The sequence below is a fragment of the Canis lupus genome, chromosome 1 (assembly GCF_048164855.1).
Source record: "Canis lupus baileyi chromosome 1, mCanLup2.hap1, whole genome shotgun sequence".
In the NCBI taxonomy this organism is placed as follows: domain Eukaryota; kingdom Metazoa; phylum Chordata; class Mammalia; order Carnivora; family Canidae; genus Canis; species Canis lupus.
In genome coordinates this window covers 89103044-89121108 of record NC_132838.1, presented here as the reverse complement: position 1 = coordinate 89121108, position 18065 = coordinate 89103044, and the positions used below count along the sequence as shown (strand labels likewise).

General features: G+C 40.8%; 1 protein-coding gene and 1 long non-coding RNA gene across 17 annotated transcripts in view; one reads left to right on the top strand and one right to left on the bottom strand.

Moving 5' to 3' along the window:
• TJP2 (tight junction protein 2) overlaps window positions 1-14045 on the top strand; it is a 123747-nt gene extending 109702 nt beyond the window's left edge. For 8 of the 16 annotated variants that reach the window (XM_072838803.1, XM_072838814.1, XM_072838823.1 and 5 more), the window contains 8 exons: window positions 511-590; window positions 970-1180; window positions 6224-6324; window positions 7542-7754; window positions 8994-9104; window positions 10293-10622; window positions 11744-11829; window positions 13067-14045. In XM_072838803.1, coding sequence (XP_072694904.1) covers window positions 511-590; window positions 970-1180; window positions 6224-6324; window positions 7542-7754; window positions 8994-9104; window positions 10293-10622; window positions 11744-11829; window positions 13067-13232 — 1298 coding nt within the window. In that variant the 3' untranslated portion in view covers window positions 13233-14045. The remainder of the gene's footprint in view (window positions 1-510; window positions 591-969; window positions 1181-6223; window positions 6325-7541; window positions 7755-8993; window positions 9105-10292; window positions 10623-11743; window positions 11830-13066) is intronic. The other 8 variants (XM_072838769.1, XM_072838849.1, XM_072838845.1 and 5 more) reach the window with 5 other exon arrangements.
• Window positions 114-16881, bottom strand: LOC140640091 (uncharacterized). Its single transcript, XR_012036742.1, has 2 exons — window positions 16763-16881; window positions 114-455 (listed from the first exon to the last, which is right to left on the bottom strand). It is a non-coding gene; the product is annotated as an uncharacterized lncRNA (long non-coding RNA).
• Window positions 16882-18065: the final 1184 nt, after the last annotated feature.

Below are 18065 nucleotides of genomic sequence, written 5' to 3'. Positions count from 1 at the left end.
GAATACCCACATACCTTTCATGTGTAGTTACTGTCACTGATCAAAAAGCTTGCCATATATATCCCCTGCCATAGACATAGACACACACTTGAAAAAAAACTTCTTGTGAACCATTTGAAACTAAGTTTTTACCAATGAGAATCTCTTCACAAGGACATTCTTCTCCTATACTACATTGTCACAGCCAAGAAATTTAACACTAATAGGGTAATACTATTTAGTATATAGTCTATTTACGTCTTTCTAGATTCTCCTTTTTTCTTTTTTTTTTCTGACTTGATATCTTGCAGAGTCCAAGCCCTTTGTCTTCAGTTGTTGGACTACCTGCTCCCTCATGATTAGACTTCAGTTAAAGAGGTGTGATGGGTCCTTCTCATGGTCTCTCTTCAGGGCGGCTCCTGACATCAGATGTCTCACCATTGCTGATGCTGGGATGAAGTCTTTGGTCCCAGTTTCTAAAAAAAAATTAATAAAAAAAAATTAATTAGCCCTTTGTTTTTGCTTTTGCAGAAACGGAACCAAAAGATGCAGGATCCGAGAAATCTAGTGGGGTGGTCCGGTTAAATACTGTGAGGCAAATTATTGAACAGGTGAGGAAATTCATCCAAAGGCCATGTTGTCAGAAATAATTGGGTCATAGTTTGCTGCAATCCTTTTTGGAACAAAATCTGTATTTTAATAATCATTAAATGTTAATGATAAATAATGAATATAAATGTAAACTATTGCATTGTGTGGAAATCAGCCGATGTTCAGTCGCAGGGATGTACTGTTTTTTTCAGAGTTCTCAGCACTGTACCAAATAGCATGTTAATTCATTTTCTTAGCAGTGGGCATAATGTGGAGGAGAACATTTTCTGCTTTTTGATTTAAACTGATAAGTTTTATCTGATGCAGCCTTAAGACAAACTCTCTGTTGCTGTATGACTTTATATATACATTTACATAACTTTTGCCCATTTCTAACAGGATAAGCATGCACTATTGGATGTGACTCCTAAAGCTGTGGACCTGTTGAATTATACTCAGTGGTTCCCGATTGTGATTTTTTTCAACCCAGACTCTAGACAAGGTGTCAAAACCATGAGACAGAGGTTGAATCCAACATCCAACAAAAGTTCTCGGAAGTTGTATGATCAAGCCAACAAGCTTAAGAAAACGTGTGCACATCTTTTTACAGGTAAGTGAAATTTAAAATTGTCTTTGCTCCACAATGGGAAATAGAGAATGAAGAATGGAAGAATTAAGAAAATAATTTGAACAAAGAAGAGTGGTCTGGAATCCTATTCATGACTCCTTGAAGACAAATGAATCCTATCAGTATATTAGTTTCATGGTGTTTATATATTTAATTTTGGCTGAAAATGATCATAAAGATCCATGACATGCAAAAATTTGTCATTTTGATGGGTTCAAATTTTTGTGTGGGACTGCAAGCTAGTGATTGAGCCCAGTGCACCATCTAGCACCCACATCTCTATATAGATTGTATCATTGTGCCCTACTTACCATGCATATGTGCACCAACAGGGTGCTAGGAACTTGGTTTCATTATTTAAAAAGGTCCCCAAAATAGAAACTTGAACACTCTGTGTATTGGATGATATTAAGGATTTATTACTCCTTTTTAGGATAATAAATCATACTGTGATTATGTTTTAAAATAAAAAGTCTTTATCTTATAGGACTCTGTGCTAAATAAAATATTAATGGATGGACCTAATATATATTTATGGATGACCTAATATGCCTAGTAGCATTTGCTTAAATAATCTTTGGTGAGGAGAGTGGGTGGAGGATATAGAGAAGACTAGCCAAGAATTGACAGTTGTGGAAGCTGGGTAATATATGCAGACAAGGAAGTTCATGTTCTCTCTACTTTGTGTATGTTTTAAGTTTTACATAACAGTTTTAAGTTCCTGAAATGAAGACCCACATCTACTATTCCTTATAAAAGAAAAATAATGTAAGAATGTAGTGTGTTGAGTAACTGAATATATGCAGTACCTATATATGTCACTAGTTCTGTGAATGTGGTACAATTCAGGTTTAAAAGGGTTATATGAAGTTTTTGGTCATGCAGTTTTGTGGGAGGGACTGTGTGGATAGAATATACTTGAGGGTAATGAGAGCTCTTTCGAGTTCAGTGCTGCTCACCGTTACCTGTGTCATTTTTAGCATATCTGACACTGGGAAAGGAGGAAGTTGATGAATATATCTCTACATCAGACTCTTGTTTTATTGTCACTGGCTTTTCTTGGTAAAGAGACGCACTTTTTACCACTATGGTAAAATGCTGAAACTGACAGGTAATTTAGCCACATGTATAGGAAAGAGTGGTCTATAATAAACTGGGTTTTTATGAATGTAGAGTCTTAAGAGCTTGTGCTTTTGATACATTCATATAATATTTCCTCTGTTGTTTTTATTACTGCTACTACTTATGGTAATAATAATTATTACTATTTTTATTATAGCAGTAGCTAATAGAGGTACAGCCTTTCATGTCTGCTTATTAGACCATAAGAAAGGTCAGCAACTTCTGCAAGGTCACACATCTAGTGTATGGCTGAGCTCAGGTGAAATGGACTATGTGTCCAGTATTCTATAGAACACAGATGTATTTTTTAATGCTGGAAAGGGTCATACAGTGTAATTCCTCCCTTTCATAGGTAAGTCATCCATTTAACCAAAACCTGCAAGATTGTGACTGATATTAAATCCCACCTCACACCCTCCCTCCACCTCTGGTTAAGTCCACTAAATGACTAGGGGCATGTCTCAGAGCTGAAGTTAGGGTTCATTTGAGGATAAGAGATACCAGGAAGGAAAATAAGTTTATGGCATTTTTTTGAATTACTAAGTAGGAATAATAGAACTTCTCTGATGAACACCGTAATTCAAAATCCAAATCCAATCCAGTAATGTTGTAGGTGGTCTCCCCAGGCTCAAAAATCCTTTTCCCTTTATGCACAGTAAGGAGAAAGTCCTTTTTGCGGCAGATGAATATTTAATAATGACAATATTAAAATGACTCCCCTCGCAAACTCAAGGTACTCCTCAGTTAAGTGGAGATGACAAGGGAAGCTTTATTCTGAGATCTGCCCCAAAGCAAGTTAATTCTCAGTGTAAGTTAAAATGTTAAGCTACCTTTCCTTCTCAGTTTAAAAAAATTTATTATAGAATGCATTTATGTGTATTTGTCACAAAATTATTTTTCAAACAATGTTTGAATTACATGTTTTTTTGAAATTCCTGAAGCACTCATTTCATGGTTTGAAGACCAATGAAATGGAACTGTACTGAGAGACCCAAGCAGGGCCGCCACCATTTATAAATGTGAAATTGTGGGATTTTTAAAGTACCACAGGATATTCTAGCACTTCTATTAGCTTCTCCAGGTTTCAGTAATGTGAAATTTTTACAGTTCAGTCCTAGAATTTTCCAAGTATTCAACAAAGGCCACTGTTATTATTAGTGATACTACTTTATATCTATTTTACTATCTTTCAATATTACATGTAAAAAAAAATAGTTCCATGTCATTATACAGTCTTTGAAAATGCTTGAGGGAAAAAGTGAAACTTGTACCAGCTGAAAGAACCCAAACTGTAGTAGCCAATTCTTGGTTTCCCATGGGAATGTAGAGACTGGTAACCAGCGGAATAAGATGGAGGTCTCTGGCTAGATACCTTGGTTGATGGTTGCTCATTTATAGGAGGGTCCCTGTCACATGAATAGGTTGAGATTTAATTTACATAACCTATAATTCACCCATTTAAAGTGTACAATTCAGTGAGTTTTAGTATATTCAGAACTGTACAGCCATCACCACAATCAATTTTAGGATGTTTTCATTATTCCAAAAAGAAACCCAGTATCTTTTAGCAGTCATTTCCAGTTTCTCCCCACCTGTCCAGCCTTACATGTCACCATCTGCTGTTGCACTTGGCACTTCCCAACATCCTCCTTGGCTGGGGAGGGAGTAATGACCATACTTGTTCAACGGCTGGGAATGGATGGCCTCAAAGTTCCAGGATTTCCAGCTAAGACAGAGGTTAACTGCAGATTCTTTATATATTTCATTGTCTGGAGTTTCAGAGATGCATTAAGTCTATCCAAGGGGATATAGGCCTAGTCCAGAGGTTGGGAGCAACAGGAATTAACTGATATATATAGCGTATAATAATGCTCAAAGTCAAAGAATATGTAAAAACCTAATGAACAAAACCCAACAGTAAATCAAAGGTACTTGATTGCAAGGGAAGGCAATATCACAGTTGTGCCACCCACTTCTTAAAAGGAGGAGGTCAAGGGCATGAGTTGGATGGAGCAACTTAGTCTGTGTTACCTTTATAGGAAGCTTAAGAAATGAACTACACTGATTTTTTTTTTCATATACTTGATTCGATGTAAATTTAATCATCGGTCTTATGACTTTTTCATTTTATCAGGAGGCATGAATGAACATATTCTCTCCATTGCATAAATGGCCCTTTTAACTTTAGGTCTTCCTCATGATACAAACTGTATTCATCTCAAATAACTCCAATATAAGGCTCAAAAAGCAGCTTTACAGTATAAATTTCCTGCAAACCATTTATTTTTTGTTTCTAGGGTATACAATCTCATTTCCATATTTAAATACCATGGCATCATATTTTACCTAGGAGAACAATAATCTTTGCAAAGTACCATGATAAAGATACAAAAGTCCAAGGAATCAAGGTTAATTTTCCTTGAGTTGTCCAATGTATCAGTTTGTTCTAATACTATAAATAATTGATAACCAAGGAAATTCTAAGCTCATTCAGGATTTTCCAAGGTCAGGGTTAGATGAAATGGAAGAATGGCATAGATTACTAGGAAGAAAACTTGAAACACAGTTGCTTACAAATTGCTTAATGGTTCTTTTTTGGCCACACATACACACACACTTACATAATTACACAGACTTCAGGATAGATAGACCAGGGGGCCTAACAGCTCTTACAAGCCCTGGTTTTCTTTTGGGTGCTACACATAATGCCATACCCTTTAATAAAAGGCTATGACATGGGGATCCCTGGGTGGCTCAGCAGTTTGGCACCTGCCTTCGGCTCAGGGTGTGATCCTAGAGTCCTGGGATCGGGTCCCACATCGGGCTCCCTGCATGGAGCCTGCTTCTCCCTCTGCCTGTGTCTCTGCCTGTGTGTGTGTGTGTCTCTCATGAATAAATAAAAAAATTTTAAATAAATAAATAAAAAGCTATGACATAGTTTTAAAAAAATCCTAATTTACCTTCAGTCTGATCATTTTAAGCCCAACTGAGCAATTTGCTTGATCGGCTTATCCCTGTTAGGTCCATAAATACATACTGCTGGAGGACAACTGCATATGTTTTATTTGGTTATTTTGTACTCATTTTTAGATGAGCTGTGTTGTACGGTGGGTGGCTAGGGCCATAGGTTCTAAAAGCAAACTGAGCTTGCATCTAGGTTTCTTCACTCTTCACTTGTTTCGTGTCAGGTCTTAGACCAGATAGTTACTCTTAACTACTGTCTCTCAATGTCTCTTCTGTAAAATGGCAATACCTACTATGAAAGGTTTGGATAAACAAGAAATGAGCTCACCTGTGTAAGGTATTTGGAAAAGTGCTTGGTCGATCCATAGTACTGCTATCTAAGGTATATTTTGTTTGGAATAGAAAATTTATATTCTTTGAATATACATCTGTAGAGATCGGTTAAGTATGTATATTCTAAAATATTTAAGTCCATCAAAGTTATATACACTTAAATGTTACCTTTACTATTTTTTTGAGATATCCAACAGTAAATTTGTATATATTTTTGTCACATACATGCCTATGTAACAGTCTTTAAAATATAGTACTTTTATATTTGTTTTAGATATGTTTTCTTTGCTCCTAAACACATGGTTGTTAAAAACATATTTTTTAAAGGTAGCTTTTCTGAAAAGTAGACATTCTGAAAAGAACGTAATTCATTTTTAGCTTTATAACATTCATCTGTAATGTAAACTCCCAATAGCTAGATGGGTAAGGGTTTTAATTACATTCAACTAAAGGGATTTATTGTTCAAATATGTGCGTACTTTTTCTTGCATTTGCCAAAGTATTAATTCAGATATGACAAAAATGAGGAAAATTATATGTGAAGTAGCATTTTTAATAAACATTGCTCTGGAAATTGATGCAAACCTTTTGTTTACATTTCTATAGCTACTATCAACCTAAATTCAGCCAATGATAGCTGGTTTGGCAGCTTGAAGGACACAATTCAGCATCAGCAAGGAGAAGCAGTTTGGGTCTCTGAAGGAAAGGTATGTGGCATAGATATTCTGCTATGAGGTGAGAGTCCGTGTTCTGAATCTTTTCTCAGGAGGGTAGTGAATGTAGTCAAACTATGCCCATTTGAAGTGATTTCAACATATGTGCTAATCAAGTTGGAAATTTTATAAATTCTCTGAAAAATAAAATTAAGGGACTTTTCAAACAAAAGTAGAATGTGATGTATGTGACCCTACATTCACTTCCCTTTTACTTTTAACGTAGTAACTAGTGTTGTATTCCAAGCACACTAATCAGAGCTTACAAGATCTGTGCTGAGCTCCACAGCTTACTAAGGATACAGGAAAGTCAGCATGGAGGGGAGAGGTGAGGATGAGAGTCATGGAGAATATGATTAAAAATGAATTTTTTAAAAAAGGAAAAGCTAGCAAGCAGAGTTGGAATCATTTGTTTAAAAGATTGGAGGAAAATGTGTCCTAGGAATTTGAATAGGTTGGTAAGAGAGTGCTTGGAAGCTTGTGTAGGCCTCTAAAATTGGCTAGCTTCTCATCCATGCAGGTAGTTTACCCACAGTTCTACTGAATGGAGGAAGCAAAGAGATCATACAAGTTCCTGTGGTTCTAAGGAGGCTTTGGTGCTAGTATTCTGTAGTCCATCTGAACTGAACTACTTTGTGAGATGTCAGAGGATGATTTTGTTGTGAAAGTGACTCAATTACTAATTAGATTGTTGAGTCCTAGTCTTGCCCTTTGGAAACTGCATGTGTAGTCAAGATGTCTAGCATCTTCTAAGTGCTTACAGCCTGCTGAGGTTCTGTGATAGCCTCCTTTGTGAGAATAGGTTGAACAGGACATAGCTTCCTTCCTTGGGGATTTGAGAATTTTGTCGAAGAGTGGAGAGGTGTGCAGGCACCAGGCAGTGTGAATTTATTACAGGGGACAAGTGTTAGCAGAAAAAGCTGAAAAGGAGCCCAAATTCTAGAAGAGAAGCACAATAATCTGAGGAAGCATGGCTCAGTAGTGGGATACAGGATGGTAGTAAGGATAGGGTGGAGGGTTCCAATTTGAATCCCTGCACAAAAAATGAATAGTCGTTTCAAGCCAAGTGATTTCAGGAAAATAAAGATGACTTCCCTTTCTAGGGCATGTCAAAGTTTCAGTCACTTGGCTGTGCCCTTGGGAATTTTCTTGAGTCCCCACTCCCAGGAGCCAAGTCGACCCCACTGACCCTCCGAAACAAATTCCTCTAGATGGAAGGGATGGATGATGACCCTGAAGACCGCATGTCCTACTTAACTGCCATGGGCGCAGACTATCTGAGTTGCGACAGCCGCCTCATCAGTGACTTTGAAGACACCGACGGTGAAGGAGGTGCCTACACTGACAATGAGCTGGATGAGCCAGCTGAGGAGCCACTGGTGTCTTCCATCACCCGCTCCTCGGAGCCGGTGCAGCATGAGGAGGTGAGGCGAGGCAGACCACAGGCTGTGAGGCCATGAGCAGGAAAAGGACGTTCTGGTGTTTCACTTGAATTCTTCTGGACAACTGTTTATTCAGGGTGCTTTGGAAGGTATTCCTGAGTTGGAACAGATGACTTCTAGGGGGCTTATGATCCCAAGTCAATGCCTATATGATAGCATTTGTGGTCCATGGGAAAGCCAGACAGGAACTAAGTGCTGGGAGAGATTGAGTTGATCACTCATCACACTGATGATCTAGGGCATGATGGATACACTGAACAGCTTTATGTGCCAGCTGTCCAAATTACAAGTGGAACATTATTTTTAAATACAATTTTGTTGTATTTACTTGTAACCTTTGATTAGGTCTCTCTGTACTTTTAGGTATCCTTGCTTTTTCTTATCCATCCTCCCTTTAACCTTTCTAATCTTGCTGGAACTCCTGAGTGTTTCCCCATCAGTTTCCTTCTCTCTTGTACTTCAATTTTTTAATTGAGTTTATGATCAAATATACATCTGGTCATGTGTACTATGCATCCACTGGTGAATAGCTTCTGTGATCCTAGAGATTATGTCAACAGGCACTAAGTTAGGACCAATTATTAGTTGTACCTCAGAGAACGTTGGAACAGTGTAAATGAGGTTATCCATATATTTGAATAGTTGTTATTCTTGTGGACTTCTCTTTAGCAAGTCAGCTCATTTTGGTGAATGATTTTATTCTTTATGAAATAAAAGTACCAAAAAAAAAAATAAATAAGGTGAAGGGAAGATAAAACCCACCAAGGCCAAAAAATTAGTATATATTAGTAGACAAGTTACAAAGAATAAATTAACTCCCTCATGTCTACAGGTGTAGATGAGCTAATGCTTAAAAATATTAATAGCTGTAAGTAACAAAAGAGATTTTAGACTTTGGGAGGATTTTGTGTGTGGGGAGGAATTATTTTAAAGGAAGAGACTATTAATTAACATGGATTGCAGCTAATTAAAAAAAGTATAAAGCATTAGCTAATAGGTATTTGCTGATACCTGCCTTTTTTAGTAAAGAAGCACTGGGGTAAAAAAAAAAAAAAAAAAAAAAAAAAAAAAAAAAAAGAAGCACTGGGGTATCTCCATTTATACAAGTTATGAACCTCAACTTCTGAACTTTTTGCAACTTGGCAAAACTCCAGCAAAGCAGATGAGTGTTCTCTTCTCTTTGCTGGGATCTTCTTGTGAATGAACCTTTATGTTTTGTAGAGCATAAGGAAGCCCAGCCCAGAGCCACGAGCTCAGATGAGGAGGGCTGCTAGCAGAGATCAACTTAGGGACAGTAGTCCACCCCCCGCATTCAAGCCAGAGCCGCCCAAGGTACGTGGCTGGGAAGCCCATGATGGGGAGGAAGAGGAAGCAGACACCCAGTTTCCTGCATAGCCAGGAAGAGCACACACAATGAATGGTGTTGAATTTATGTTTTTGGCTCACTTCTTTGTTATTAAAACGCATCTTTTGGTTTGTTGGGTGAACCCTAAAATTAGGGAAGAGTGAAAAGAAGGAAAGGCAGTTTTAGGAAGAGCATACAGGTTTAGAACTGTTGGTATTTATTTATTCACTTATTCATTCATTTATTTTATTTTTCATTAAAATTTTTTTGTAGCAAGAATAAAAGTTTGACAAATACTAAATGCCCAGAAACACTGATCTCAGAATCTGTTTTTCTTTTTCAGTTAGAGTTTTCTGCCCACAATCTGATTTAGATATACCAGAAAATCCCTACTGATGATTGACTAAAGAAAACAATCACCACCACTGTTTATGATCCCTCTCATTATGAGGACAGCTTAATTTATTTTTAAATTAAATCATTACTCAGAACAGAATCAATATAAGAACACATGGTATATGTCATATGAACCAAATCTGTAAGTATAGGCTTTTCCTTATAACCTAGTAAGATTTCTCCATTTAGCTCAATACCTTAGATAGGAAGAAAGCAATCACTGGTTGTATGAACTGTCAGAAATAGGGACCTCATAAAATATATCACTGAAAATATACAACCAGGCCTAGGATCAAAGGATGAAGGAAAAGTGGCCATTGGCATTATATGCTACCCTTCCTGCTCTAGTCTCATTCATGGCTGGACAGAGGCCTTCCCTCTGAGCTAGGGCATGCACCCTTGTTATATGAACTCAGAATCCCACTCTTTGATCTTGAACACCCCCGACTTGTTCTGAGGTCTTTTTCCAAGGTATTAATCTTAATATCCTCTAGTACAAAAGTAGGTCTGAACTACCTCTAAACTTGTAGGCCCCCAACCCTTCCCCAACACCCTCTTGGTTTCCTAGAGTTCTTAATACTTTTTTGTAGGAAGCAGGGTAGGGCTCAGGATGCCCAACCAGTGGCTGTTTGTCCTGTAGTATTTGATCCCTTGTCAGAATGGTATTTGTTGACCACTTCTGGAAACTGATCAGGAAATGGGAGTGTATTAAATCACTAATACAGATTTGAAAATAAACTGAAAGCCCAAGGTAAATATATGTTCATTGTTCTCTGCAGGCCAAAACTCAGAACAGAGAAGAATCCTTTGACATCTCCAGATCCCATGACTATAAGTCAAACCCCTCAGCCGTTGCTGGTAATGAAGTTTCTGGGGCATCTACCAGAAGCTGTCCTCCTCCTATTGCAGCAAAACCTTCCTTTGGAAGGTCTATACTGAAGCCCTCCACTCCTGTCCCTTCCCCAGAGAGTGAGGAGGTGGGAGAGGGCAGTGAAGAGCAAGAAGGCGCTCCCAAGTCTGTCCTGGGCAAAGTTAAAATATTTGAGAAGATGGATCACAAGGCAAGATTACAGAGAATGCAGGAGCTTCAAGAAGCACAGAATGCAAGGGTAATTATTTTTAAACCACTAGATTACCTTAGCATGTCAACAGTAAAAATGTTAGGTTTCATTTAATATAATGATTTGCAGTCTTTTTTTCATACAGACCTGAAAAGGATGTTCACATGCAATGATACCACAGGCACATGCTATGTGTATGTCATTTCCAGATTATCAGCTATCACTGTGTCCCTTTTCTTATAATCAAGAAAGCCTGACAACTATAGGTGAATAAGATTCTGCTTTTCATACTTAGAACTTTATATCAGGTTCTGGAATGGGGAAGTATGACAAGAGAAGCAGTGCCTCTCAGAAGTTATTTTTCATTAAAACATCCGTTGTATTCATTTGGTAACTGAATTTAAATTTGCTCCCAGATTTGCCATAGAAAACAAACAAAATAAAAAGAAAAAAGAAAGAAAACAAGCAAACCTTGTATGCTAAAATGAAAGGCCCATAGATTGTAGTTTTCGATACAGTTTGAATTTTTGTGCCATATGCACATATAATCTTTTAACAGTCAAGAATTTAAATGAAGGCTCATTGATCATATCCTGTCCAGTGAATATGGGAGTTTTCCTCATTTAAGTCTGTCACAACAGCAGCAGTGCTTCTGAGCATTTTTCTTTCTCGGTTTTGTTTGTTTTGGCAGTAAAATATACATTTACCATTTTAACAATTTTTCCCCATTTTAACTATTTCTTAAGTGGTTAGTGGCATTAAGTACATTCACAGTGTTCTGCAGTCATCACTACCATCCATCTTGAGACTTTGTCGTATCTCCTCACTGAAGCTCTATCCTCCCTCCCCCAGCCCTGGTAATCACCGTACTACTGTCTGTCTCTGTGAACTGGATTACTTAGGAACCCCATTTAAATGGAATCATACAGTATCTGTCCTTACTGTAGCATATGGCAGAATTTCATTGCTTTTAAACATTTTACCTATTTTGACATGAAATACTAGGTAATCATACACAACCATGAAAACTAGAGAGTTGCTTCTATTTTTCCTCCTCTACTTAAAATAGTTTGGATTGGAAAATGGGACCAGCAAGAAACCAGCAAGCCACACCAGCAATCATTCATTCTTTCCCTTTTGTTCTTCTTTGTTTCCCTTAATTACCACAGATTGAAATTGCTCAGAAGCATCCTGACATCTATGCAGTTCCAATCAAAACACACAAGCCAGACCCTGGCCTGTCCCAGCACACAAGGTAAGGGCTGCTCAGCAGTATTAGGTCTAAAAAGAGGGCTTGTCTAGGACTCCTAAGAAAAAAATTTCTTCACCTACGTATCAATGTAACAAGAAGACCACCACCACCACCACCCCCCCACCCTGGCCAATGATTTACCTTATCCAGTCAAAAAAAAAAAAGTTTTTTTTTTTTTTGTTTTTTTTTTTTTTTTTAATTTTAGAGAGAGAACAAAAGCAGGAGGGGCAGAGAGAATCTCAGGCAGACTCCACGCTGAGTGCTCTGCCCAGCACAGGGCTCAATCCCATGACCCTGAAATCACGACCTAAGCTGAAACCAAGAGTCGGACACTTAACCAGCTGCACCACCTAAGTACCCCCTTATTCAAATTTAATCGTAAAGATTATAGAGTCAAAATTTCATAGTAATTTTGCTTGTGTGCTAAAACCAAGAGCTTAATCACTGACATTTCAAATTAGACCCCTTTAACACACTGAAGCACAGATACATTAAACTGTATTGGGAGAGCACATGAGCAGAATTCCTGGGGCTTAGACACTAACTGTTTTGTCACTAATATATTCTGGCTCTTAGCCAAGCTCCTTAATTCCTTTGCATCACATAGCAAAGTCAGGCCACTTGTGCTGAACTGTGGTCTGAAGGGAAGGTGATGATCAATGGGCCAGTGTTGGTAAGATGCTTCATATTTAAAATGCCATATAAGCATTAGGAATTATGGCAGTGTCTTCCTGTTGAGGTTTTTATACTGGATTGTTTCCTGCTTCCGAGAACAGAAAAAGAAAGTCACAGTTTCTTTTGGCTGTGCTGACTGGAAGCTAGAGACCAGTTTTACAGCAATAGAACACGAAAGGCAAATTTCTTCTTTAACAATTGAGCAGTGGTACAGCCAACCAGGTGGTCCCTAGTTGACTGAAACTAGAAGAGAAGTCACTCTGCTGGGTGAGCTTATAGCCAAAGACTCAGGGATGGGGAAGGCACCTTCGGTCCAGCAGGGGAATTCTTAGGTCAGGGAACACAGGGCTGACTTCCTCACTCACTGCCCACATGACAATGGCCTTAACCTGTTAATCCCCACAGTGAAACTGGAGTGGGGCCCAAGGTAGCCCTGCCCTGCCAGCAGAGTGTGGCGTGTGTCTCTGAGGTCTGCGATTTGTCTGGGGCATGTGGCCGCCCTTCCGCGGGCAGTCAGAAGCCCTGGATGAGCTTTGGGAGGCATTTAACACTCTCACTTCGTTAGTTCCAGGCCACCCGAGCCCCAGAAAGGCCCTTCCAGGCTCTACCAGGATCCCAGAGGAAGTTATGGCAGTGATGCTGAAGAGGAAGAATACCGCCAGCAGCTGTCCGAACACTCGAAGCGTGGCTATTACAGCCAGCCTTCCCGGTACCGGGACACGGAATTATAGATGCCTGATAGTCGGCGTGTCCGTCTCCCCACTGCCACCACCTCGGAGCAGCGCTCCCACTGAGCATGCGACGGTTCTTTCTAGGGAAAGTGCACTGCGGAGATTTGGGACCCTGAACTCCCATTTCCTCAAGGGGAGCCCCGGGGGCAGCCAATGCAAATAAAAACTGAGGGCTCTGTTTGTGGAACTGGGTCTTGAGAGTTGATGGCTTTTTGCTCAGAATCAAGAGAAACACTACAGTCTGATACTGTTACCTGCTTCAGTGGACCAAAATTTGTATTAATTCTGTTTGCGTATTTTTAACATGTATATTAAGAAGTGATAACTATTTTCCCTCATTAATATCTGCCTTTGAGGACTGTTTCAATGAGAGATGGAATGTGAAAAAGGAATTAAAATGCTGTTGGACTCCCAACTAAATTCAAAGAAATATTTTATTACAACTCTAAGTGCCTTTGATGAGAAGTGTCTTAAATATTCTTCCTTTGAAGCTTTATGCAAAGCCATAATGGACTAAGACTATTTTGACTAAAGTTTTATACCAGCTTAATAACTATGGTTTTCTCTGCACTGTGTCATCTTTTCAAGGCATTTGTCTTTGTAATATTTTCCATAAACTCTGTATATATAGTAGCTACATGTGGTAGTTCAGCTACCAGTGCTAAATAGCTTGACGACCAAGAAATTGGTATAGAAATTTTTGTTTAAACCATGTGCTCCAGAAAAGCAGATACTTGGAAAAACTGTATTTCCAAAAGTGTGTGTATTGACAACAGTTTTATAATTTAATAAAAAGGAGATTGAAATCAATAATTTGCTTTCTGGTAGATTTTTTTTTTTTTTCTGGTAGATTTCTACACTAATTCCTATTCCTAAATGCAACTTTTATTTCAATTAGTGATCAGGAAATGAGAACATACTCCTTGCTGAACATGAAAATGGAGACCCATGTGGAAAAGAAAATGAAACTTACCAATCATCTCATCCTTCAGATACTTTTAGTGCACTTCCTTGGAATACATATTTGTGGATGTCTGTGTGTGTTATAATTAGGGGTGTACTGTATTTGCAGTTCTGTTTTCTATTTCTTCTTGTTTTTTGTTTCTTTTTTTTAAGGATTTTATTCATTAGAGAGAGGGCAAGCATGGCTGGGAGGTGGGGAGTGGGACAAGCAGACTTCTAGCTGAGCATAGAGCCCTACGTGGGCTGATCCCACACCCTGAGATAACAACCTGAGCCAGAATCAACAGACAGGCGCTCAACCAACTGAGTCACCAAGGTGCCCATTTTCTACTTAAAAAAAAAACAAACATATTTTTTATTCATTTGAAAAAGAGAGGGAGAACAGGGGGAGGGGCAGAGGGAAAGGGAGAAGCAGACTCCCTGCTGAGCAGGGGGCATGATGTAGGGCTCGATCCCAGGACCCCGATATCATGACCTGAGCCAAAGGCAGACGCCCAACCAACCGAGGTACCCAGGTACCACTACTTTTTCTATTATGAACATTTCCCACAGGGAGTAAAACTCAAGTATGCATCATTGCTAGGAACTGCAGAATAGTATATTCTATGACTTCAAAACTAGACAATTCTGCTATCTCAGGTCATTTGGATTGTTTCCAGTTTTTTATCTCTTTTACATGAAATGCACCTTCACGTATAATCCATTTCCGTACATCAAAGATCAACATTTTAATCCTTATCTGCAGGTTGTTTCTCAGAAGTGGAATTACTGAGCAAAACCATAAAGGAACGTAAGGCTCTTAATGTTTACTGCCAAATTGCTTCCTAGAAAAGTTGCATCAATTTATACTCCCTCATTCACTCTTTAAAGGCTGAAATATGTTTAGAAGTTAAACAAGACAGCCTAGAAATTTAGGCTTGTATGAATCAAAAATAGACTGAATTTAGGAAAGGAGAAGAGTCTTGGTTCCCGTAAGAGTCTTTTATAATCTGAATTGCCACAAAGGTGTTTAGCTTTAAGTTGAGTTAGAAATCAGCTTACTCAAAACAGAGTTATATAAGAAATATATCCTTGATTGTGTGTCTATCAACCTGGGTGCTGGAATTCATAAGCCACTTAGAGCAGTGACATGAATTTCTGACCGGTTGTGAAGACATGGACTCCAATCTGTGTGTTTGGTAAATAAAAGTCCCCTTTTGTGGATGGAGAAAGATACACTGGTTGTATATGATGATTTAGTTTGCTTGTGTCCCTTAACTGTCTGAATGAGCCTTTCTGCAAAGCTAGGGAGGAGAAAGGAGGCTTTGCATCAGGATCTGGGCTGTCATGGTGCTCTGCCCTTTTTTTGTGGTACATTAAGTGGTGCAGCCCAGCAGGACCTCTGTTCCCCTCTGTGCATTCCTCCAGTATGCCCGATGGACCACTAGTGCCTGCCCCACTCATTTTTCATTAATAGTCTTTGTTCTGGGAAGGATTTACGGCTATCTGCAACATATGTGGGTTATAATTAAGAAAACCTAATTTGCGCTAGGCAAATAAGGAAGGAAGGAAGAAGAATACCAGAATAGGAAAGGCAGAGCCAGGAGGGGGGAGGGTAGTGTTCACAATACACATTGTCTGGGCTCCTCTGCTTTCCAGAGGCCAGAATAGGGCTCAAGATGACTGGTACCTGATTTGATTCAAAATGTCTGTAGGGCGTTAGGGAAATTGTTCTGGAATTCTCTACTTCCCCTCTTTTTTACACTGTGTCACGCAGCCATAGCCACTTGCCTGCAAGGGTGACTTTGAAGATCTGTTTCTTTTTCTTTTGTTTCAAGATTTGATTGATCTAGACAGCGACCAAGTGCGCCTGAGCAGGGGGGAGGGGCAGAGGGAGAAGGAGAAGGAGAAGCAGACTCCCCGCTGAGCAGGGAGCCCAGATGCAGGCTTCCGGGATCAGGACCTGAGCGGAAAGCAGACGCTTAACCCACTGTGCCTCCCAGGTGCCCCTTTTTTCTTTTTTTTTTTTAAGATTTTAAGTATTCGCTATAACCACGGTGGGGCTCGAACTCACGACCCCAGATCAAGAGGCACACGCTCCACCAACTGGGCCAGCCAGGCCCTCCCGCCAGAGGGGCTTCTTCTCTTCTTCTTTCAAGTAAAGCCAGTAGTAGCACAGTAACAGGGGGCCCTTTAGTAAAAAAAAAAAAAAAAAAAAAAAAATCTGGAGAAGGCGCCTGAAAACATAGGGTGGATCCTGCAGCGCAATGCGAACCTCAACACGAAGTCGTAGCATAGGACACGGTACTTCCCGAACGGACGGCGGCGCCCTCGGCACGTGCGCGGCCTCCCGCGGCCTCCACACGGTGCCGCTTCCCGGGCAGCGTGCTCGGGCTCTGCGGGTCACGGCCCACCCATCCCCGAGCTTCCTCCCTGGTTCTGCCACCCGCGGTTTTGCTCCAGGAACAGCAGGAACGGAGCGGGGCGGGGGCTTCGGGGGAAGCCTGCATTCGGGAAGCAGCACCAGCACCAAGCGCTGAGCGCGAGCTGCGCGGGGAGCGAGCACAAGGGACCTCCGCAGTGGTTACCGCAGCGAGAAACGCCGTCCACTGGTGTCACACACGTGCCTCCTGCTCCTCCCGCTCAGGCGGCGCGGACGCTGCGCCACCTGCTCCGCGTCGGGCCTCGGCTGGTTGAGGGCCGGCCGCTACGGGCGTGTGCGCGTGACGTGTGCGCGTGCGTGCGTGCTTGCGTGCGTTGCACGTCATCGCCCTCGTTTCCCAAGCAGAGGCACGCGTGCAGGGGGAGCCTGGCTGCTGAAAGGCTGGAGCGCCCGGCGGAGCGAGGCGCCAGGGCCCGGGAAACCCGACGGCGCGTCAGGATGATGAATGGGCTGTAAGTCGGCCGAGGCCTCCAGGCCGAGAGAGGTTTTCTGTAGAGGGTTTTAGGATGGGCTGGGGGAGGGGGAGGGGATCCCCGGGTGGCGCAGCGGCTCAGCAGCTCAGCGCCGCCTTCAGCCCAGGGCGTGGTCCTGGCGTCCCGGGATCGAGTCCCGCCTCGGGCTCCCCGCATGAGCCTGCTTCTCCCTCTGCCCCTGTCTCTGCCTGTCTCTCATGAATAAATAAATAAAATCTTAAAAAAAAAAAAAAAAAAAAAAGATGGGCTCGGGGAGACATTAGAAGGGTTCTCTTGAGAAACAGAACCAACAGGAGAGATCGATCTATTTTCGGCCCCAACTTCCCTCCCTTTTTTCGTTCTTAGAATTGGCTCATAGGATGAGTACCTCCAAGATCTGCAGAGTAGGCGCAGGTAGATAGAGATCTGCAAAGGCAGCCCTTAGAGCTTCTATAAGCTCAGGTTCTAATCAAAGCACTTTTACATCAACCCCCAGTTTTGTCAGTTATTGGCAGGCACCTTCGGGCAGGTTACTCAGCTGTTTAGGCCTCTCCTTCTCAGGGACAAAATAAAGACAGGGGACACCTGTGTGGCTCAGCTGTTGAGCGTCTGCCTTTGGCTCAGGGCGTGATCCTGGGGTCTCGGGATCGAGTCCCGCATCGGGCTCCCTGCATGGAGCCTGCTTCTCCCTCTGCCTGTGTCTCTGCCTCTCTCTGTCTCTCATGAATAAAGAAGCAAAATCTAAAAAAAATAAGGACAGAAAACTACAGCTTGTGTCATAGTTTCTTTTTTAAATTCATATTAATCTCAGAGACACAGAGACTAATACATTTGATATTAATCAAATGATTTGATACATTTATGTAGTGCATTATGATTAACTTTAAAATTCTTCATTCATTCATTCATTCATTCATGAGAGACACAGAGACAGAGGCAGACAGAGGCAGAGGGAGAAGCAGAGCTCGATGCAGGACTCAATCCTAGGACCCAGGA